The following is a 23,229-nucleotide window of genomic DNA, read 5'->3' on the forward strand; positions in this document are numbered from 1 at the left end:
TCCTAAGGGGACCAAACTGATGATGGAGCAAGATCAGAAATATAGGGAGGATGCTTTAACACCTCAAAACAAAGTATTGACAGTATAGGCAGAAGTGTGCAGATGTTCATTGTCACACAAGATCACAAAAATCTTCCAATGTTCCAATACTGGCCAATGAGAATCCAAGAAAACTGTATTGACTGTATAAGTATTGATTAATTTTCAAGCTGATGAGCTTTTGAACTTTTTCTAGGTCGGTGATTGAGGACGTAATATTTATATATACTCTGCCGTTTACTCTCAGGCACGTAGTAATGAATCTGTGTCTTGTCACCAGTAATGATTCTCTTTAGGAAACTTTCACCTTCCTTAGTATCGATCCAAATTTTGTTTGCAAATATCCAAACATTTCTGTTTATCCTCTCTCCTGTGAATTGTTTCGGCCTGATGGGTGCATTACTTCATCCACCTCTCTTCCTATATTGATATATTTCTTATGTTGACTTGTCTTTGATCTTTGTATGTATATTGTTTAAGTAAAGTCATTTAGACTCCAACAATTCTAACAATGATAACTATGTTTTCATACCTTGAATGGGGTCAACCCTAACCTTGCCAATTACTGTATGTAAAGGGACACAGTCATAGTAGGAGTAATAATATTAAGTATTACATTGTTAACATTAGTGACACGGTGGCGTATTGGTTAGCACTTTCGTCTCCAGGGTCTGGGTTTGATTCCTGTCGCGGGGTGTTTGTGTAAATAAAGTTTGCCTGTTCTCCCTGTGCTTGGTGGGTTTCCTCCATGTACTCCAGTTTCCTTCTATAGTCCACAGACATGCAAATTGGGTTAATTGGCGTTCCCAAATTGCCCGTAGTGTGTGAACAAGCGTGTGAATGTTGACCAGAGGTTGTACCACAGTCATAAAATGGGACTAAATACAATGGCAATCACTATTGGCCTCCACTGTCTTTAGTTGGACTAGAGGTTGCTAGATGGATGGATATTCTTTTTCTTTGTTGTTTAACGGTGACTGGAATCCAGTAGGTTGGTTACATTACTGCAAACTGTAGGTCATTTTCCCTCATCTTCCCGGCCTGTAAAAGCCTATTTTCAATACAGGCCTTCCTTAAAACCGTCTAACGCTTCCGTGTCTTGAATTTTGTTAATATAAATACTTTTTGTATTTTTCTTCTTCCTAATATTATTACATTGTTAATATTCCTACTTTATTATTATTATTGAAATTAGGATTGCATGTGTGTAAATCGAAGTCATATTTTTTTAGGTTTCAAAACAAGTACAAAAGCAGGTTTTAAAAGGTTTCAGGTGTTTGTTACAAAAGGTAACATTTATATTGACGCCTCGATGATGATTGACTGTAAATATTAGTTTAAAACATGCACTTTGGTTAGCATTGGGTTTCTAATTAGCGGTTTCCTTAGCCACCAGCTAGTTGAGTAGACGTAGGCAGCAAAAATGTGTATGACGCACGCAAAACATGTGTCTACGTCATCAAACAGGGTCTAATATATTTGGACGCGCGCCGCTGCTTCAGTCTTTTTCACGCCGGGCAGCTGGTCGAACTAAGGGTGTAGATACCGACAAAAAAAAAAAAAAACCAACAACAAAAAAAACAATGCCTTCATTGATAGTTCTTTTATTAATTAAAAAAATATATGTTACCACTTGAGGTATATGTGGGCTTTTATGAAAGTTCAAACTGATTTAGTTTCACGGAGGATTGTTGGAGCACGTGCCTCCACAGGTCTAGCATGAAGCTAACTCTGGAGAACTCCTTACTGCACCATGGATCCAAGGTGAGATCCCCCCCCCCCCTTTAATAATTAATCTCTTTTTACAGTCTCTGTGATGAAACCTGTGAATAGGAAGTGCCGTCTTATGCGATAACTGACGATTTATTTCACAATTAATCTGAGAGACCCGAGTGTATGAAGCACCACGTGAGCACACACCTTAGGGTCTCTGTTCTTACATTACATGTTCTTTGTCTGCAGGTTGAACATCCTGGTCCTTTGGTCCATCCGTGGATCAGCAAGGCAAGTGGTGTTCTGTATTATATTGGAATAAAATTGCACAGCTGGTGTCATGATGAAAACCTAAACTGAAATTGAGCTGGAATTACCGGCAGATTGTTCAGTGGTGATCATCGGTTTTCTGAACACGAAACTCCTGCTAAATTATATTTTTACCTTTAAATTAAGTAATAGATTTTTATATACATTTCTAACAATCACTTTAATCTTTTATAGGGTTAAAAGGACCACCTGAGCACCATGTTGGTGTTAACCCATCTGATGTGAAGTTGTCACAGATGTCCACGCTGTCCATTGGTAAATATTTAAACTTGTGAACTTTTACTGAGTGGGACCCATAATGCTTTCTGGGTAAAATGGGACTAAGTACAATGGCAATCACTATTGGCCTCCACTGTCTTTAGTTGGACTAGAGGTTGCTAGATGGATGGATATTCTTTTTCTTTGTTTAACGGTGACTGGAATCCAGTAGGTTGGTTACGTTACTGCAAACTGTAGGTCATTCTCCCTCATCTTCCCGGCCTGTAAAAGCCTATTTTCAATACCAGCCTTCCTTAAAACCGTCTAACGCTTCCTTTTCCTGTGTCTTGAATTTTAATATAAATCCTTTTTGTATGTTCTTCCTAATATTACATTGTTAATATTCCTACTTTATTATTATTATTGAAATTAGGATTGCATGTGTGTAAATCGAAGTCATATTTTTTTAGGTTGCAAAACAAGTACAAAATCAGGTTTTAAAAGGTTTCAGGTGTTTGTTACAAAAGGTAAATTTTATATTGACGCCTCGATGATTGACAAATATTAGTTTAAAACATGCACTTTGGTTAGCATTGGGTTTCTAATTAGCGGTTTCCTTAGGCACCAGCTAGTTGAGTAGACGTGGATCAGCAAGGCAAGTGGTGTTCTGTATTATATTGGAAGAAAAAAGCACAGCTGGTGTCGTGATGAAAACCTAAACTGAAATTGAGCTGGAATTACCGGCAGATTGTTCAGTGGTGATCATCGGTTTTCTGAACACGAAAGTTATATATTTTAACTTTAAATTAAGGAATAGATTTTTATACATTTCTAACAATCACTATTATCTTTTATAGGGTTAAAAGGACCACCTGAGCACCATGTTGGTGTTAACCCATCTGATGTGAAGTTGTCACAGATGTCCACGCTGTCCATTGGTAAATATTTAAACTTGTGAACTTTTACTGAGTGGGACCCATAATGCTTTCTTTTAACTGGGTAAAGTCTATAAAATGTAAGCTTTCAGCTGAAGCACCACATGGCTCACTTTCTGGTGCTCCTAGTTAACTTGGAATTTTCACAATCCTGTGTAAATTGTTTTTAGGTAAAATTTATGATTCAATTAATTAAATTTACCAACAAAAGATTGATCTTAATTGCATAATTATAAAGCTCACACGGAACATCTGAATGACTTTGCTTCTGGCCAACTGTGCTTTGTTCTAAACACACCATTCCAATGCGTAATTTACATTTAGCCATTTGCAGACGCTCTTATCCAGAGCGACTTACATTTTTTTTAAATCTCATTACACATCTGAGCAGTTGAGGGTTAAGTGCCTTGCTCAAGGGCCTAACAGTGGCAACTTGGTGGTTGTGGGGTTTGAACCTAGGATCTTCTGAACCGTAGTCCAATGCCTTAACCACTGAGCTACCCCTGGCCCCTAAATTGTCTCAGTCAAGTAGAATATGGGCTATATAAATTGTTTCAATTGTGGGGTTTAATTGAATGGAAATTTTCCGGAATACACAACACGAATGCACAGGAGACTGGCCAAAATGATCCAAATGTGAAGTTTGCATAATGGAGTCCCCTTTTAAAGAATGTTATTTTTTATATTTGTACTATATTTATATTTTCCTGGTCTTTTCTCCACAGTGCATGAAGGGTCAATGGAAGAGCAGAACTTGATTCCACAAGCAGTGTCCACTGATGTTACTTGAGAATTGTCCAGAAGCAGTGATCAAAACTAGACCCCTTCTTTGTTCATTGTCTTGGCATCAGTATTTTTGTAAATAAAACATGTATTAAAAATACACCTTGATGGCTTTTTTTTTGTGTGGAGAAAATTACATTAATGTTTTGAGTTCTAAGAGATATCACTTTAAATATCCAAGAATACCATGTGAACCTGAACAAAGAAGAAAAAAAAAAATGACCTATTGTTTTGTACTTTATTTTTTTTTGTGGGGGAAGATACTAATTGATCTAGTATTCCTCTTTGAGATGTACAAGAAATGTTTTTTTTTGAGCAGAGTGACCATTTAGCTTTCATTTTCGACCAGTGCAGAAATTAATATACCACGCAAAACCGATGTAAGTATTGCCAGTAATTCAGTCATAAACTGGCCAACAGCAATGATTTATTTTAACTTAAACACGCAGTAAGAACATTATCATTTAAAGACTGCTGGATTCGGGTTCTTCTGATTTGGACAAGAATCTGTCATGACTATCTGAATTCAAGTGGGCACACACAAATTAAAGAACTTTCATTTAAGTTTCTCTTGCTCTCTTACAAACCATTTACAAAAGCTTAATGAGGTTGTTTAGACCTTTAACAGACGGCTGTGATTTGATGGGTCCCTAAAGGTAAAACAGCAAAGACGAGCATGTTTTTAGTGGATTCATTATATTTTCAAAAACAAGTGAAAATTTAAAATTTCTAAACTGTGTTTAATTTCTTTTTTTTGGGCCATCATCTTCCAACGTTCAGCTACTCCCTCAGTGATGTCCCTGGTGTTATTCATCTTCCTCGACATAGGTCTTTACAGCTGAGCGAGCCATCTGCCTGGCCAGATATCGCTCTCTGGCCGAGCTCACGGTCTGTTCACTGCTGCGTTTTGCAAATTTGCTGTTCCCCTGCACACCACTTTCAGCCTGTATCTCCTTGTCTTTGTCCTTTTCATCCACTTGTGGCTTCTCCTCTCGTTCCTTTCTGTCATTATTTTTGTGGTGTTCTTTATCTCTGCGTCTGTCCTGCTGCTCACCCTCTCCTCTGTCTCTTTTACCATGCCTATCTTCCGTTTCTCTGTCCCTTCTATCTCGGTCTCTCTCCCGGTGACGATCCTTGTCTCTTGTGTGCTCGCGGCCTTCCTTTCTTTGTCCGTCCCGGTCCTCTTTCTGATGACTGTGCCTGTCCTCTCTTTGTCTTTCTCTCTCCCTGTGACTGCGCTTTTCTTTTTCCCGTTTCTTTTCATTCTTCCTTTCATCTTCGCTGCCGGAGGATGGGGACCGCTGGCGGTATTGCCGTTTGGAGTGACTGCCGTTGCCTCCACTTTTGCTGAATTCCGCTTTAGAAGAGCTCTGTTCTTCGTTTGATTCAGCCTCGCTGTCGTTTTCTCGGGGTTGAGCATTTTGAATGGGGGACTTGGATTTCTCTTTTCTGTAACAAGATTTAGAAGATTATTAGAAAAATTACTGATGAGAAAACACACCCGTCAATAAAATAGCTGTGTAGATTTCATGCCGAACACTGCTAAAAACACGATAATACATCAATAAGTGTTCCTATTAAAATGGCCAGTGAGTGCTTTTACTAGTGCAATTTTGGTGCAAATCATTTGTAGCAATCTACAGATAGTTTTATCAGGCTACGGCCTAAATCTCTCAATTCTCTGAATCTACCTGTCAGTGCTGCGATCGGGGAGAGGCTCTTCTCCTACTGTCTGATTCAGAAGGTGTCTGTAAAAGCCGCTCAGGTCCTTCTGTTTTTTCACGTCCAAAGCAGCTGGAGATTAAAAAGATAAAAATAGTCATTCCTTCTTTCATCAACATTTCATCAATAAGTCATGCTTACAGTGTGTGTGTGTGTGTATATATATATATATATTTTTTTTTTTTTACTTCTAATTTTCCTATCCTTGTTTGTGAAGCTCATGATGTGATGTTCCAAAAAATCAAAAGATACAACAGAAGTATAAATCAGCCAAACTGTTTAACAGAGCTACAATACTGTGAAGAAAAGAAAAGGGCGAAAAAAAAAAAAAGAGTCTATATAAACGTCTATATGCATAGATGTACAAACAAGTGTCTAAATACCAAATTATCTGCTAGGTAATCCCTGAAGTATGTCAAATGGGTTTCTATTTTAAGTAAAACTTAATTACTGAGCCCTTTATTTACTTATTTACTAAATTTGACCTTGTCTAGTTTTAAAAACATCACGTCTTGCAGCCAGCCTGTTGCTGACGAAGGGATGGAGGATTTTTTTTTCTTCCAGATTTTCTCCCCAATTTAGTCGTGTCCAATTCCTCCCCGTCACTAGGGGGATCCCACATTAAAGCTTCTACTACCACTCAGCCGGGAGGGCCGGAGACTATCACGTGGTTCGGGAGAACTGGCGATCTCCTGAAGATAGGGCGAGCACTAGTGTTGGGAAGTTTGAATCATTTTAATGACTCGGTTCTTTGAATCTCGTTCATCAAAATGAACGAATCTTTTTTGGAGTCATTTCGTTCATTTCATTTTTTTGATCAGAAATAAATTAAAATGTTGCGTTTTCAATAAAAATACCTCCAATACGTCTACATACACAAATTTTGGCTATAGTTCCAGTTATGCAAATATTACAATGCAACCAAGGACATATTATAATATACAGATAATATACAGATATATAAATATCTGTATATAGTATACAGATAATATACATATTATAATAAACAGAATAAGCAGCTTATATTTTCCAATCTGAGTCGTTCATTCTTTTAAACCTATTGCACTGCATAGCGTCTATGAGAGTCACGTGTCAAAAGAACGAACGACTCGAGACTTGAAGATTCATTGCTGAGAATCGTTTAATACTGTTTCCTGTATATAACATACGGAGGTTTTGCAATGCTTTGCGCTGCACGCCCCATTAGAAAATGAACTAATCACTCTCCAAGACGACTCGTTCATCTGAGTCACGTTAAAGATTCGTTCAAAAAGAGTACTTTACCACTGTGCCACTGTAAGGCCCAAGAGGATTTCTAGCTCAAAAATTGTCCTACGTGTAAGGCGAGAAATAAAAAGCAATGATGTTCCTCTGGCTAGTAGTCACAAGTAACATTTGTTGTATCGTCTGGTGTTCCAAAAATTGCTATTAAAGAGCTGGGTCTCAACTTAACCCTCAGAGCCTTACTGAGGGTCCTAAAAACCAATGCTCAGTACTTATCTAGACCAGAGCAAGACCATAGTATGTGTACTATGGTGGCTGGAGGATGAGAGCATCGATCACAACAAGCCCAGAGTATACTTTTAGGATGATGATGAGTGGATCCTTTTAATTGCCACCTTCCAAAATGCCTAAGATAGCTTTACGCCCGGTCCAGCTTCTCATCCAGACTTAGACATTAAGTGTGTTTGGTGTTCACAAAATGATCTTTGTTACTAAATTTTTCTGTTACTTTCATCAGGCTATACAGTAACTAGCCAGTGAAACAAGTTAAAAATTGATCCATTTTAGAACAATGTGAACGTAACCAAATTTTCCACAGCCTTTCCTTTTTTTCCCTCCTCAGCCAAAACCTTTTGCGTCTGACAGGAGATGGATCCCAAAACTAATAAACACAAATTTTCATTGACTCAATCATCTTTTGTATTAGTTTTAATCGGCTGCATTTTCCAGACTATTTGTGCAAGCATGGAATTATATATATATATATATATTGTCCCTTTATTACACCCGTAGTGGGTGCCATGAAGTAACATCTTTAATGAGATTTTCAGGCTTTAGTTATGATCAAGTGACTATAGTTAACGTCTTTAAGAGCTAATAAAAGCTGCCTGAAAATAGCATTAAAACACTGAATTTCATTATTGTCTCAATACTTTTGGCCACCACTGTACATTCAGGTGGAGTAGCAAAACTATATATTTTTAAAAAGGCTTAGCATCTTTATAAAAACACTGTAGCTCTGGTGTGATGAAATTTTTATACCCTCCATCTCTGCAGCTCTCCGCTCCTTCTCCAACTCTTCCTGGCGCTCTTTAAGCTTTTGTCTGTAAGCTGAGGTCACATAGGCTTCTTTATCTGCAAACTGTTCCCCCTCTGCCTCTCTCTCCTTCTGGATCTTTCTGTCTTCGCGCCGCTCCTGCTCCTTCTTTCTTTCTTCTACAGCATGCATTAGCTGAGTAATGTATTTGGGCTAAAAGGAGAAAAATGGACTTCAATACAGCGACCCAAACACATAGCAATAAAATCTGTCCTGTGTTCACACTGAATCCAGATTATAATGCAGAGACACATGGAAGAAACTAAACATTCGAACTGAACTACACAAATAAAACCCACCTTTTTGTCAGCGCCTCCCAGGAGCTTCTTATTACTCTCCAACCTTTGCTTCTGGATGTCGTCATAGACGCTGTCGTACTCGTATACACTGCTGTCCTGTTCCAGAGCCTTTTGCATCTCAAGTCGCGTCTAAGACGTGTGACAAATGTATAGTTTATAAAGCGTAAATCATGTACACGTGACGGAATGCTTCATTTATTCAACGTGTTCTGGCTGTCCTGCACAACTAACCATTTTTCCAATCACGTAATTTACAGATAAAATGTTCAAATCTGATGTCTGCACTACAGTTTTGATATTGGGAACGGGTCACCTACTTACCTGCTTCATCATCTTTTTTTTGATCGCCTCCTTCTGCAAACTCTCACCAACAGACCGCTGAGAACGAGTAAAAATGACATCAATGTACAGCTTTAATTACTGGATTAAAGCTATATACGAGGAAAGGCATGAGAAATTATATATGCGTTCTTACTTCATCGTCAGAGTCGTCCCCGAAAATAGAAGGTCGTGAGAGGGGGGCTGATTTAGAAGCACTCTTCTGGGGTATAATGAGCCCATACCTGTTCAACACAATGTACACATTTTGAGATGATATACACAGTTCATCATTTGTGTACATAAGTTAAATTAGACATTTATTGCAGTTACTGCTGAAAAGCCCTTTAGTCTAGGAAAGGGTAATCATCAGGGACTGTATTACGATTCTCAGGACTTTAGAAATATTCAGATTCTCTCTCTCCATCTTGCTCATATTTATAAAATGTAATATAATATATATAGGTCAGAAAAGAAAATAAGAGACCACTGAAAAAATAATCAGTTTCTTATGTTTATTTTCTTCTTATATTTATTCTGCTATACAAATAAAGATGAGTATTGGTGAGATGAACAGTTTTGTTTATTTTTTTTGTAAACTTCTGACAATATTTCTCCCAAATTCAAAATATAACTGTTATAACTTATTAATTATAATTGTTATTCAGTGTATATTTAAAGGAAATTAAAACATCACACCGTGTCAAAATAACCCAAGATCACGCCGTATTTGCAGAGCTTTAATAACTCAAATAAAAGAAACTGCAAATCATTTGTACACAAATTGTGTTAATGCTTTCGTTAAATTACAATATCAAAGCAAAATCTGTATTTGGTGGAATAAACCCGATTTGCAATTACAGCTTTCATGCGTTTTGGTTCTATGCCAGTTTTTCACATTGCTGTTGAGTAACTTTTTACCACTTCTTTAGTGTGTTTATATACATAAAATGTAGCTTTTCTTACAATTCTAAACAAACCTAGCAAATGATTCACTCCTATTACACAGGATGCTGTGACACTACCTACTAACTGCCAATGTGTGTATAGTTTAGAGTGTCTGATTACAGAGAAACGACATCATTACACAAACGCATGCATACCACTCACTCATTGTCTATACTGCTTTATCCTGTATACAGGGTCATGGGGGCTGGGATCTGAAGCCTATCCCAGAAGACTTAGAGCACAAAGTGGGCACTGGACAGGGTGCCAATCCATTGCATATTCTGAATGGGATGCACATACACACGCACACACTCCGGGCAATTTAGGAACGGTAATTAGTCTTTGGACTGTGGGAGGAAACCCGAGTCCCCAGAGGAAACCCATCAAGCACGGGAAGAACATGCAAACTCCATGCATACAGGGAACTGAACCTGGACCCTGTAGGTGCAAGGATACAGTGCTAACCACTAAGCCACTATGCTCCCCAACACACACATATACATGAATGACTTAAAAATTAGATTTTGGAGTCGGAGTGGGGATACATGTATCGTCACACACACAAAAACGCGATACACCGCCACCATCTCTACGAGGCACGTGGTCAAATATAAATAAAACAAATAATCAGGCAAAGTCGTACAAATAATGTTGTTACAGTCTGTGTAATTTGAATAACGTTGCCATTAAACTTTTAACTGCCACAGCGGACCATCTAAACCACACACAACTTGGCACAGGCTTTACGTCAGATGCCCTTCCTGACACAACCCTCCTATTTTATCTGGCACTGCATCCAGTGGCTGGGATTTGGGCATTGGGTGGGAACTGAACCCGAATAAATATTTAATCTTTTCATGAAATATACAAGCTATTTTAGCTAGGCAAAGATTTGTACACCCTGACCATAAGAACCCATAAATGCAAACGTCTTCTTGATCCTCTTCCTAAAAGACCTTCCACAAGATTTTGGAGCATGTACAGTACATAGGGATATGTATTAATTCAGCTACAAGATCATTAGTGACATCGAGGAGGTTCCAGTCATCCAATTCATCCTTATTTTGTTCAACATAATTGAGATCAGGAGTCTCAAATCCTTTCAATCTAACATTGGCATCATGAACCTTATGTTCATGGAGCTCACTTTGTGCCCAGAGGTTCCACTGAGAAGACATTCCAATGAATCAACAGTTTGGGGAAGAAAAACGTAGAAGTGCTGTGATATTCGAGGGTGCACAAACTTATGCCCATGTAATGCATTTGTTGAAATGATTTAATTCATTTCATTTTAAAAGAGGCTGGCTGCAAAACATGAACATTGTTGAAACACTAAGTCAAACTAAACACTTTAGACAGTTACACACCTAGCATAAGTCTAAGTAAAGCACAGATTAGCTATGCGGCGCGTGCAGATATCATGACTTTTATCTCTATGGTGTTTGTTCAGGCTTCGCTAGCTAGCCATGTTGCTATCGCTATTTCCGGTTACAAACAACAATGTACAATTATTACCTTAACTATACACTCATACAACCGATATTACACACGTTTGTAAACTGCTAATACGCGTTTAAACACTGCGAATTAAATTCTACAATACTTTCAATTGACGGTACTTACTGTTTACCACCTGAGGCCGCCATCTTGTTTTTTTCTTTCAGCGCAATGGGAAAAACGAGTGGCGCAGATTCGCTAAAATAGCAACAATTTTTAAAATTCATTTTATTAACCACACACTTGATAATAAATTTTAAATAGTTTTTAAATTTAGGTCAACGCTTTGAAATATTTTTGTGAAACTGTAATCCGTAATCAGAAATGTTGACCCCCTGGATCCCCTGGAAACCGACTTTTAGGATTATATTATAATATAATAATTATTTCAGTTAATGAAAGATTTAAAATAATTTTAAATGTCTGGAAAACGTTCATTTAATACTGTATTCGTTAAAAGTATAATAGTGTATAATTGCAAATGCTTACCAGCAGATGGCGATAGTTTCAACTTAAGAATCATGTTTTAAAGTGACGTCATGTCAGATGTCAGTTACTGTAAATGTATATATATATATATATATATATAAAATTACAATTTTCACAAACAAGGAAAGACCTCCAGTCAATGCTCACATGCTCATTCACCCACTACGGGCAATTTGGGGACACCAGTTAGCCTAATCTGCATGTCTTTGGACTGTGGGAGAAAACTGGGTTACCCAGGGGAAACCACACATAGACCTAAAGCAGGAATCTATTCTTTATTTCTCTTAACAAGTAAGACTTACTCATGTGTGTCAAGTGTGTACACACTTAAGTGTGTAAATACTTAAAACACAAAGCTCTGATCATTCGTAATGATGATAATACAGTGTAACTCATCGGGAACGTTGTCTGCAAAATGCACACAAAGGAATTTGATATACTCCTTCAAGGGGGTTTACATGATCGCCACCAACCCGGGCCAATATGATCTCAAGACATTGAGGATGCAAAATTACAAAGGGATTTTGGATCTCTCAAACGGTTCAGCCTTGGCAATGCCTTAATCTAATGGGAAAAAAATGAGTAATAACTTCTTTATTAATTATGTAGTCATATATTATGTCATAATGGTATTGGTGCATCCCCTTTAAACGCATGTGCCCACCGTCTTTCTGGTGCGCCGGGGTAGCAATAGTGCAGGTGCTTGGGCCTGATCGTCATTTAAAAATATTTTTGTAAATATAATATTAATAAATACATAAATATATGTGTAAAATACACAAAACATATAGTCCTGATAAAAACAAGTAAAGCCATGATGGTATTATGGTTTAACATATCAATCATCCATCAAAATGACTAAGACGTACCACAGTGAAATAATAGTGGTATAGAGTTTGACGAGCAAACAAATATAGTCAAATTACAACATAATAAAACCATAATAATCTATGGTCATTGTTTGTAAGGTGTATTGTTGCAGGTATAAACAGTCATAGATATTGACCCTGTACTTCCTGTTGTTTTTAGTTTGTCCAGCACATTAGGTTTTTCAACATCCTGCGTCAAACCATTTTAAAAGCCTTTCAATTGAGTCGAGCTATTGATTTATGCACAATTCAATGTAAAACCTGTGTTTGAACAGCTGTGGTACACGGTATTGTCCAACTTCTTTGGAGTTTTAGATAGGCATCCTGCTGCACAGTTTTCTCTTTTCCGTATGTTTGTACCTAGAATAGATTTTTTTTTGCAAATGTATGTCTAAAATCAAAGAAAGACTTATTTTTAAACCTGTACTATAATTTAATATAAAGTTTTTAAATTTAGTATAATGCTTTAAATAAATGAGTAGGGTGTCTTTAAAAAAAATGGGCTTACAAACTTCCTAAAAATACTAATTGCTGTATGTGCGTGTGTGGTATGTGTGTGTTTGGGGAGGTGTGTTTTAAGGAAGTTGTACATTTCCTTATATAACCTACAATTCATCAGGCATCATGGCTCTAATAAATACACAGCACACTCCATATTTGCCTAGTGTGCTTGACATTTAAATAGTTGAATCATACGTTAGGTCATAAGGGCATGCTGCTTGTTTGTTTAGCTTTTTGAATCCTCTGACTGAAACAAGAAACCAACACATTGTTAATATTATGATTGAAAATGCATTCTTGTGTCATAGATGTACAGACATGCAATCAATGTATAGACACCTTAAAATGTTAATATATAGGTGGCTTAGTGGTTAGCACTATGGCTATATTTGGGAATGCCAATTAGGCTAATATGCATGTCTTTGAACTGTATGAGGAAACCGGAGTACCCGGAGGAAAAGCACGAAGAATTGGGGGAACATGCAAACTCCATGCACGAAGACCCGAGGCGGGAATCGAAAGCTACAGTGCTAACCACTAAGCCACAGTGACACCTTCAAAGAATTATGTCTTTAAAAGTTAAAAGATAATTCAAATATATTCTACACCCAGAGTGTGGATATTTGCTTGATTTACCCTTGTTCAGTGTGGAAAAAATTTAATGGTGGTTAAAATAATTTATACACAATATGGACAAAATTATTTGGCCGAACCTTTTAATTATTGAATTCAGGTGTTTCAATCAGTCCCTTTCTCCCTAGTGAAGGGCAATCTTAATGCTTCAGCACACCAAAACATCTCAAACAATGCTATGCTTCAAACTTTGTGGCAACAGTTTGGGGAAGGCCCTGGTCTATTCCAACATGACTCTGCCCCATTGCGCAAAGCAAGGACTATAAAGAAATGAGTTTGATGAGTTCAGTGTGGAAGAACTTGACTGGCCCACACAGAGCCCTGACCTCGACACCATCAAGCACCTTTGGGATGAACTGGAGATTCACGATTCACAAGATTGTGAGCAAGGTCTTCTCGTCCAACATCAGTGCCTGAGCTTATAAATTCTCTACATATTGAACAGACACAAATTCCCATGGAAACACTCCAAAGTTTTGTGGACAGAGTCAAAGCTGTTATAGCTGTAAATGGGGGATTAACTCACCAACATATTAAAGTATATGTATTCAGATACAATTTAATTGCAGGTTTGGCCAAATATCTTTGTTTATATCATATTAGATTTATTGTATTAAGTCAAGTCGAGTCAAGTCAAGTAGGCTTCTATTATCATTTCACCCACATACAGTTCAGTTCCCAGTGAAAACGAAACAACGTTTCTTCGGGACCAAGGGGCTACATACAAAATAGTTTAAGTCTTTTGTATATTCAGTGTATATATAAACAGTATACATATATATATATATATATATATATATATATATATATATATATATATATATATATATATATATATATATATATATTTAAATATATTCTGGCAACTGTTATGGATATTACCTGCTAGATTTTTTGCTTTTGTCGTGCATTATATACTGCATTTACTGTATACTCACTTCAGGAAAAGAAAAATAGTATGATGTACGTATACTATATTAATATAATATTCATAATATTATCATACATATCAATATATAACATATAGCAATACACTTTAAAAAGTTTAAAAATATTTATAAAAGTTTTCTTTTCCTGAAGTGTGTATGTTTATTTTAGCTGTATATTGGTTTATTGTCTATATATATACAGTATATATGTGTGTACATATTTTTTCTTTTTTTGCACAATGCCAATATTGCTCTGATGTATACACACTACTATTTGCACTAAGTGTAGATGCTAAACTGCATGTTGTTGTTGAGGACCTGAACGATGCCGTGGCAATAAAGTTGTACCTGTCTACTCTGTGATAATGAGTAATGCAAATAAAGTGTCTATAAGATGATAGAAAAAAAACTGAAAAACAGTATCAGCAGAGATAAAAAAGAATGATAAAAAGTTCTCTAAAAAAATAACAGCTGTGCAAAAAAATAATAATAATTGCAGGTTGGTGTGTGAAATGAAGTCATAATTATGAGATGTTAAGTCACAATCATGATGATAATTATGATATAATTGCTCCTTTTTTGACCTTTTGTGAATGCAACGTACATGAGAAAGTTATACTTTTTCCTTTTTCTTCTTCTTCTTTTTTTTCCTTTTGGTTTCAACCTTCGTGAGAAAACATGTTCTCACTGGTTAAAGATAGGCCACTGAGGTTTGACAGCTGGCGGCTCGGCGCATGCGCAGACCGCGCGCATAGAGGAAGCGACACAGCGCGAGCAGCAGCAACGGACGAGCTGGATCCGCTCGCGCGCAGCTGATTTCTCTCCTGACACGATCATGTCGGTCTCGGCGTCGGCAGATTCCCGCCGGTGTCCGTCTCCCGGAGCCTGAATGGCGTTAGTAACCGTGCAGAGGTCGCCCACTCCGAGCGCGACATCCAGCCCGTGCGTTTCGGTGAGTAATTCACGGCTTCTTGGTTTTTTTTTTGTTGTTTTTTTTTAGCCCCCAGACACCTTCTTCCACCGTGTCGGTTAGTTTCTTGGGTTCATTTCCGCTGTTTCTTTTCTCTCTCTCTCTCTCTCTCTCTCTCTCTCTATACAGTCCATTATGCTTGAATAACGCGCATGCGCAATAATAATAATAATAATAATAATATCGGTTTGGAATGACATTGTTGTTATGAAGTGAAGCTTTCCTGGTTATTTTGTAGCGTTGGATCTGTATATCGAACATCAGAGGGACACAGGAAACAATGTTACACCGACTGAGGCTGCATTAAAGGCGGCTACAATGTATCTCTCTCTCTCTCTCACACACAAACACTCACACACACACACACACACACTAATACACAACATTTGCACCATTACACTCAAGTTATTCAATTTAAACCCCTCTATGTGTGTGTTATAACACACAGTATGAATGACACAGGTTCTTAAAAACCAGGCCTAGACAAGCCTGTGTATTTTAAAAAGAAAGAAAAACACACACACACACACACACACACACACAAGTCACACCTACAGTACCGGGATAAACTTTGCTGTTATTTTGCATACTATACGTCTGAAGAGCACAAAGGATAAGATTTAATCACACACAGCAATCTTCACAGAGGACAGGGAGGAAAGGCTCGACGCTGTAACACCCAAAACAGACTGAGGAAATACCTCGCATGCCGGCTCGGCGCATGAGATGTTCGACAGCCTGGAGATTTCGTGTCATCCGTCCGAGTTTGTGATATCGGTGTGGCCCACATTTCCTAATTAAAACTGAATGAGCGCTCGGGTTGAAGTTCTCAGACTAAATGGAAGACAGCGAGGTTATACAAAATGCATGAATCCATAGCTGTGTCGATCCTCACGACTGTAAACACCTCAATCGTGCATCGTAAAAATAAAAAAAATAAAAATGCCAGTAAAACAGGAAACGAGAACTAAAAACTGATTCGGAGAAACAGATCGTGCAAGCAAGAGGATTTTCATTTTATATTAATGTTCAGTTTTTGTTTTGTTTGCATTACGTATCTATTTTTAAGTCGAATTCTAGAGAGCTCTATCCACTCACAAATTTGCATTATTTTTTTGTTTATTATACAAGATGCATTATACAAGTCCATCGTTATTCCTGCCGAAGTGTTGCCGACCAACCATAAACAATAATTAAAGCAATTTACAAATCAGACAAAAACCGCCACATCCGAACATGGTTCGTCCATTTATTTGGGTTACTCATTTGTTTGTTGGTTCTTATAGCTATTTATTTTATTTATTAATTATTAGGTTAATTATGCTTAAACAGCATAAGATGGCTACTGTTTCAGATAGTGATGATGGCACGTTTATCCTTGTAGATTTTACACAACCAGATCATGGTTTTGGCAAAAACAAACAAAAACAAAAGACACAACAAAATCTGAAAACAAACGTTTGTTTGATTTTATTAGTTTGTGTCTTTGTTTCTTTTTTAATGTAGCTATTTATTGATGTTTTTGGAATTCCAAAAAAACTAATGAAGCAAAGCAGACAGAATGTTTTTATTTGTTTGTGGGTTTTTTGTTTGGAACATTTTTTGTTTTTTGTCTATTTGTTTGTTATAGTTTGTTTCTGAGTAAAAGCCCAAATTGAGACATTTATTAAAAATTCTTTCAATTATTTTCAATAGGCTTTACAGCTAAATTCTATTTAAAGTTCAAGAAAATCCAGTGTGTAAAGTGAAAAGTGTAGTTTTTTAAATACATAATGTTTTCAAAATTTCCCACAATAATGATCTCAAAAATTGGTAAAAATAATCATGATTATGATTTCTTTCCTAATCGAGAGGTCCTATTACATATTTCAACAGTCATAATATTGTTAGAAACCATCGGTCTGGAAGAGCTACCCTTTTTAACATAGACCGCAAACCTATCTCAGAGTAAACCTAAAGTCTTACAACTGGCTACAGCGATCATCCAATCCGTCCAGGCTGGTTTGTGATGTCACAGCGATGATTCGGCCATGAAATTGTCTTTTGCGTTTGTTGCATAAGCCTGGGTTATTGCTTCCGTTATTTCCCTTCACACCAAGACTGGAATAAAACTTTACTTTGCCCTCAGTTTGGCCGCGCCTCGGAAACATGAGATGATCTTGGCATAATACCCAGTACTAAATCCATAAACTTTTTTTTATTATCATTATGAGCATTGCATTACGTTTGCCATGTTGTGCCCCCCAAAACACACACACACGTGCACACACAAAACACAGATGGGTTTTTTCGGATGTAGAATAATCCCAGAGTTTGACAAAATTTCCATAATTCAAAGTACTAGGGTCGGGATAAAACACAAAGATCGGAATAAAGAGGCTGCAACGAAGATTAATTTCAAAGGTCGACAGATTTCCATGATGCAAAGCACCAGGTTAGTTAGGTGCTCGAGGCATGTACATACCAAACATTAGTTCTTTCAGCAGCGAGGTGCATATGCTTTAATACAGGCTACTCAACAGACTGCATTCCAGGATCAGGGGTTATTAAGGGGTATTAGTGTTACATTAACTCTAATAGTCATATATAGTTCATATATCCTAGGTTTTATGTGTCAATTGTTATGCAGCGATTTAAAAAAAACTAGCATGTTAGATAAAGTAAAGCACAGTATCTTGTAATTAACTTTTTTATACTAATACTATATAATACTACCTAGTAATTAAACCGAGTTAATGAGGTGTATCGTTTCTGTTTCGCTTTCTTACATTTTTTTAAACAGATTAGATCAAGCAAGGAGCCTTTCCTTATAGTGTTTATGTTGACCTTTGTTTTCTTTCTTTAATGAGGTCACTGATGCAGATCACCATCAACCTTTAAAGTTGTTATAAGTATCTGATTACATTGTAGTTACGAGTTTATACAGATAAATCAGTCCATCTCAGTGTAAGCCAACGTGGTGACAAGGCGTTTATCCTTAAAGGCGTCAGCACACAAATCATGCTTTTTCCAACAGAAAAATCTACAAATAAAACCATGAAAACAGACCATGTCCTTAAGGGAACTGTAATTGCATATGTTTCTTTTTAAAAAAAGTTTATTTTAATACTTTTATACCTCACTCTTCATGAAAAAAAGGCTTCATGGAATATGGAATTATATAATTCATCAGTTATAATATTCTTGAACATCATCAGTCTGGAAGAACCTCTCTTCTGACATAGGGTGCAAAAGTATTTCAGGGTGAACCTAAAGTCTTACAGCCGGCTACAGCAATCATCCAAGGCATGACCCACGGCCGGTAGTGATGTCAGAGTGATGATTCGGCGGTGAAATTGTCTTTTGCATGTGTTGCGTAAGGCTCGGCGATCCCTTCCCCTCACCTACCTTAATTAGCTGTGTCATTCCCAAACCAAAGGGTTTCACCCTGAACTCTTAGTCCGTTGTAGTAGATCAGCGTATCAGACGAATGTGTTTCGTGGTAAGTAATAAAATAGCAAATAAGCCCCTTTAATGGGAGATATCGATTGATTAAATCCCTGTAAAGTATTTATAAGACTGCATGATGCTGTAAAGTCAATCATGAAGACATATTGTACTAAGACAACAACGGAGTCGTAGTAAAGCATCAGTTTCAATCTAAATTTATTATATGTTATAAGTAATATTAAATAAGTATTATTATTTATATTCACAGCCTGAACATTATATTCCGTCCCACCGTTAATAAAAATACAGCCACTTTCTGTTGATTGTCACCCCTTCGAATATTATTACTTTATACGTGTAATAGTCTGTGTGAGTCCGAGTGCTTCTCCGCACCCAACACAAAGGTCCCCCTGCCTCGGGTTTAACATACGAAGAGCACAAGAGGTCAGGTGTAGCGACGTCACCCTCTCAGGTGCAGACCGTCTGGCCGTCCCACATGACTCCGGATGCAAATTAAGGCTCTATGCAAAGCGAGCTGTGAAAGGTTTTTCACCATTCGGAAATCAACCAGGACGTCTGCGTCGTTTCTTTCCATGTACAGCAAACGAGGATTATTCCATCATATCGTCTCGTCAACAGAAATAGACAGGAGGAGTTTATGTTTATAAGGACGAGTGTATAAAAATAAACAGCAATCAGGAGAACTAATTAACGTTCATGTGATACAAGTATACAGTTTCAGATACACGATCTGAACAACAAACAAATCTCTTTTCTGCATTTTGTTATGCTTTATTTAGATGACATAAGCTACGTGATAGAAAAAAGCACTTAACATGTCAAAAGAAGAGCACTCTTCCCCTTTATGTTTTTTATTGCTATTGTTATGAACATAATGCCTGGTTTTAATTGTTGTTTCTGTTTTTCTCATCAGGAGTCCGGCAGCGGGGAGGATGATCGCCGATCTCACCCCAGAAGGTATTAAACACAAAAACAAAACAAAAAACCTCATCATGTTTGACTTTTTTTTTTTTTTACTCCTGATATAACTAATAATTACACCTGGCAGGAACAGAAAGTTCTCCTTGACGCAGTGCATTGTGTTGCTGTGTAACTTCCTGCCCTGTACGCTGTCAACAAGTAGATTTTGCAAAACAATAAAAAAAAATTTTATTATATTTTAAGAAATCAGGTCCTAAATCTATACTGCTACTTTTTTGTTTTCACTTGGGAGGAAACCCGGTTCGAGGCTTTCCTCCGGGTTTCAGGGTGTGTTCTTGCGCCACCAGACATCAGACCGCTTTCCTGAACCGAACACAGACGTCCACAGTGAGCCTGTTTGTCTTTGACATCGGCTCCGGCTGCATTATGCTGGATGTATTATGTTCGAGCATCTGTATTGTGTTGTGTTGACATCACACTTCAGTGCTTCCCCTCTGCGTCGCCTTATACCGAGCAAGCGAGTCCAACCAGTCTCCTCAGGCTTTACTCAGGTTTCCTCAGACCGGTGTTAGGTTGAGATTGAGAATTTCCTGGCCTGTGTCCTTTACAACTGATACACAGTTCGGCGTTTTACTCCTCATTTAATGCAGTGGACATGTCACAATGGTGGAGCAGGAGTCTTTCAGACTATCAGAGATTTTCAGTGATACTAAGGTGTTTTGTGATTAGTAGTGGTGCGTACCTCACAGGATTCTTTATTGTGCTTCATCAACAAATCAAAAAAAGTTTTTTTTTATAATGTCCTTCACAGATCTGGACATATAAACAGAATAAGATATAACTCCTTGTTGTACAATAATCCACACATATTAGGGTGCATTTGAGTTTTTGATTATTTGTTTTTGCTGTTATAGCCTACTAATATTAATATTCATCCATCTTCAGTAAGCTTCATGTAATCCTGGTCAGGGTGAAGGTGCATTCCTAGTAACACTCATGGGTGCAACATAGACAGTCCGACTAAAAATCTCCTAAATCGGAAATTAACGCATCCACAGTTTGGAATTCTCAGCTGATGTTTTTTTTTTTTTTTGGATTTCGTGTCCAATGATTAGCCGTGATTAATGTGGGAGCACCATATACCTCTCATCCCTCCCCACTGAGAGAGCTCGGCCAATCAGCTCTCTCTAGACCTCCGGCTGTGAGAGGTTACAGCGTCACCCGGGAATTGAACTTGCGATCTTCGGATGATAGGGCGAGCACTTTACCACTGCGCCACTGACTGCTTTTAAAGACTTTTTATAAGAGTAATTTATTTATGATTCATTAATGCAGACACATTACAACGGGCATTCAAGTCAAACCAGGACTAGTGATGAAATTTCTCATGAATGAATACATAAAACCGATTGACAGTTACAGTAGACTTCAAGCACAGTACAGTGATGAGACTCTTAGCCGTGGAAAACATTTGAATAGCGCAAAACATTTTAAAGAAGGCTGCATAAATGAAGATCACGGCACAGGATCCGCTGCAGTCATAGTCCGTGAACATTCAGCGAGTAGAACTGGTGATCCTTAAACATCAACAGATAACAGATAATGTCTTTAAATCTGTGTCTGTGGGAACTGTACACACAATCATCCACCAACACCACATTATTGCCATGTCGCCCGTACTGTCTCCACCTCGCTGCAATCCATTTACACATGTTGGACCCAGTAAAGGTGTTCCTAAGAGGCCAGTGTTTCAGACGTGAAGCAGACTGGCAGTCCGATCATGACTTGCTCTACCTTGATGGTATCCAAGCACTAGTGAAACACTAGGATCAGTGCGTTAGTGTAGCAGGAGATTTTATAGATAAATAACCGTGTTTTATTATTCTTCACAATCAAAAGTCCTGGTTTGAATTGAACACACATTGGCTTGAGGATGTATCTGCACTATAAACTCATGTTCAGTCATGCTTCATGGCCTGCTTGCACCCAGAGCTTAGGGGCCTGCGTGTTTTTTTTTCTCCATGTAAACCTCGCTCTCCATTTCTCCACAATGCGTGAACGTTCCCAAACCCGTGATAAGATATTTAAATATTTCCATGACGTGTTTGTTTCCTTAAATGAGACAGCAGCAACAACAACAACAGCGCTATCCTTGGCTCACGTCATTTTTCTTTTCTTTCTACGCGCTTTCAATTTGTAAGCTGCGTCACGCGAACAGTCTATTTTTCCCTCATTTTTTCTTTTTTTTGCATGTGTGGTGTGAAAAGGTTTTCTCGAGGGGTCACTAGGTCAGGTTGCTGCAGTGAAGCGAGCGTTGCTTCTCTTGCTGCTCCACCCAGAGGACGCAATCAGACATGTAAATGCATTCCAGTGCAGCTTTACATAGGCGATGGTCACACTAACGCATGTTCCCTAGCATTCGATTTTTGCATTTTCAAAATGTCAGTAGAGGTTTAATATTGCATGCAGACAAGATCCACTAGAGAATAATATCTCAGAAGTAGATCACTGATTCATAAATTCTCCCAAAGTGTTTGATTTTGAAAATATTCCTCTGAAACAAAGTGAGCTGTTCCAAAGTCAGCTAAAATGCTTTCTCAGCTTGCGGCATAGAAATTAAACATCACGCTAGAGAGCAGATCGGCCATGCTCTCCCTCTAGTGGGGAGGGGTTACATACTCACACTGTCATGTCAATCATTGTGACATTGGTTAATCACGGGCGTTTATGAGGTCACAAAAGATGTGGCAGATAGCGCTGTCGTATGAGTGAGTTACGGTGTTCAGGAAGATGCGGTCAGCTGACATCACATGTCTCTTCTCTAAAACTTTGCCCTCCCTTGTTGAATGTTTGTCCCCTTGACTGGAGAGAGAGTTGGTGAGAATGGGCAGAATTAGTAAAATAAAAATCTGCAAAACTTAAAAAGAAAAAAAAAAGAATTTAAGCATCGGTGTGTGTTAGTTCATTGTGTAAAAATAAATCAGCATTAAATCTTTACCTGTTGCTTAGAATAACTCTTCCCCAAGTCCTCGACTCGTAGCATGCACGTACTGGCTGTAAGTACTTCTAAGTAGCCTAACCCGGATTCGTACTGGAACCGAGAGGCCTAACCCTCTTCCAGCATGACGATCTGCTTTTGCATAAAGCCGGCTCCATGAAGACAAGGTGTGTGTTAAGGTTTGACCGGAAGAACTGTTGTGTGACTGCTCGTTCATTTCGAACAACTGATGAGATTTGAGCAAAATACCCCTAAAAATCATGCGTTACTGTGCGACCTTGGTTTAAAAGCTTGGCTTGGTGTCTTTAACATTTAGCATGTGTGATTGTGATGTCCGGGTGTCCGCAAACATTTGGTCACATTGTGT

The 23,229-nt window shown here is 37.9% G+C and overlaps 2 protein-coding genes, 1 long non-coding RNA gene and 3 other non-coding genes across 9 annotated transcripts in view; 5 read left to right on the forward strand and 1 right to left on the reverse strand.

Annotated features, from left to right (window-relative positions):
- The first annotated feature begins 1,848 nt into the window (after positions 1–1,848).
- Positions 1,849–1,924, forward strand: LOC128508116 (small nucleolar RNA SNORD49). The gene has a single exon (XR_008355875.1). It is a non-coding gene; the product is annotated as a small nucleolar RNA SNORD49 (small nucleolar RNA).
- A 166-nt stretch (positions 1,925–2,090) lies between these two features.
- Positions 2,091–2,167, forward strand: LOC128508119 (small nucleolar RNA SNORD65). Its single transcript, XR_008355878.1, has one exon. It is a non-coding gene; the product is annotated as a small nucleolar RNA SNORD65 (small nucleolar RNA).
- Positions 2,168–2,258: 91 nt separating this feature from the next.
- LOC128507193 (uncharacterized) lies at positions 2,259–4,100 on the forward strand. Of its 3 annotated transcripts, XR_008355792.1 has the most exons (4): positions 2,259–2,337; positions 2,751–2,807; positions 2,902–3,218; positions 3,941–4,100. It is a non-coding gene; the product is annotated as an uncharacterized LOC128507193 (long non-coding RNA). The 3 variants fall into 3 exon arrangements; XR_008355790.1 differs by having other exon boundaries at positions 2,751–3,218; XR_008355791.1 differs by lacking the exon at positions 2,751–2,807 and having other exon boundaries at positions 3,138–3,218.
- LOC128508120 (small nucleolar RNA SNORD65) lies at positions 2,983–3,059 on the forward strand. Its single transcript, XR_008355879.1, has one exon. It is a non-coding gene; the product is annotated as a small nucleolar RNA SNORD65 (small nucleolar RNA).
- Positions 4,101–4,379: 279 nt separating the features above from the next.
- On the reverse strand, positions 4,380–11,281 carry nsrp1 (nuclear speckle splicing regulatory protein 1). The gene is made up of 7 exons (XM_053477899.1): positions 11,229–11,281; positions 8,815–8,902; positions 8,661–8,717; positions 8,340–8,468; positions 7,986–8,193; positions 5,690–5,792; positions 4,380–5,447 (listed from the first exon to the last, which is right to left on the reverse strand). Exons 1-7 carry the CDS (start codon positions 11,249–11,251, stop codon positions 4,805–4,807), a joined length of 1,251 nt encoding a protein of 416 aa, XP_053333874.1. The 5' UTR covers positions 11,252–11,281; the 3' UTR covers positions 4,380–4,804.
- A 3,866-nt stretch (positions 11,282–15,147) lies between these two features.
- ssh2b (slingshot protein phosphatase 2b) overlaps positions 15,148–23,229 on the forward strand; it is a 31,574-nt gene continuing 23,492 nt past the window's right edge. Inside the window, exons 1-2 of one of the 2 annotated variants that reach the window (XM_053477898.1) lie at positions 15,148–15,475; positions 19,857–19,900. In XM_053477898.1, coding sequence (XP_053333873.1) covers positions 15,413–15,475; positions 19,857–19,900 — 107 coding nt within the window. In that variant the 5' untranslated portion in view covers positions 15,148–15,412. The remainder of the gene's footprint in view (positions 15,476–19,856; positions 19,901–23,229) is intronic. The other variant, XM_053477896.1, reaches the window with a different exon arrangement.

The sequence above is a fragment of the Clarias gariepinus genome, chromosome 19, assembly GCF_024256425.1.
Source record: "Clarias gariepinus isolate MV-2021 ecotype Netherlands chromosome 19, CGAR_prim_01v2, whole genome shotgun sequence".
Lineage (NCBI taxonomy): Eukaryota > Metazoa > Chordata > Actinopteri > Siluriformes > Clariidae > Clarias > Clarias gariepinus.

Coding starts and splice junctions, on each gene's coding strand:
- nsrp1 (XM_053477899.1), bottom strand. CDS start 11,251: ATGGCGGCCTCAGGTGGTAAACA. Junction 8,718..8,814: donor GGGACGACTCTGACGATGAA/GTAAGAACGCAT, acceptor ACTCGTTCTCAG/CGGTCTGTTGGTGAGAGTTT. Junction 8,194..8,339: donor TGGGAGGCGCTGACAAAAAG/GTGGGTTTTATT, acceptor TTCTCCTTTTAG/CCCAAATACATTACTCAGCT.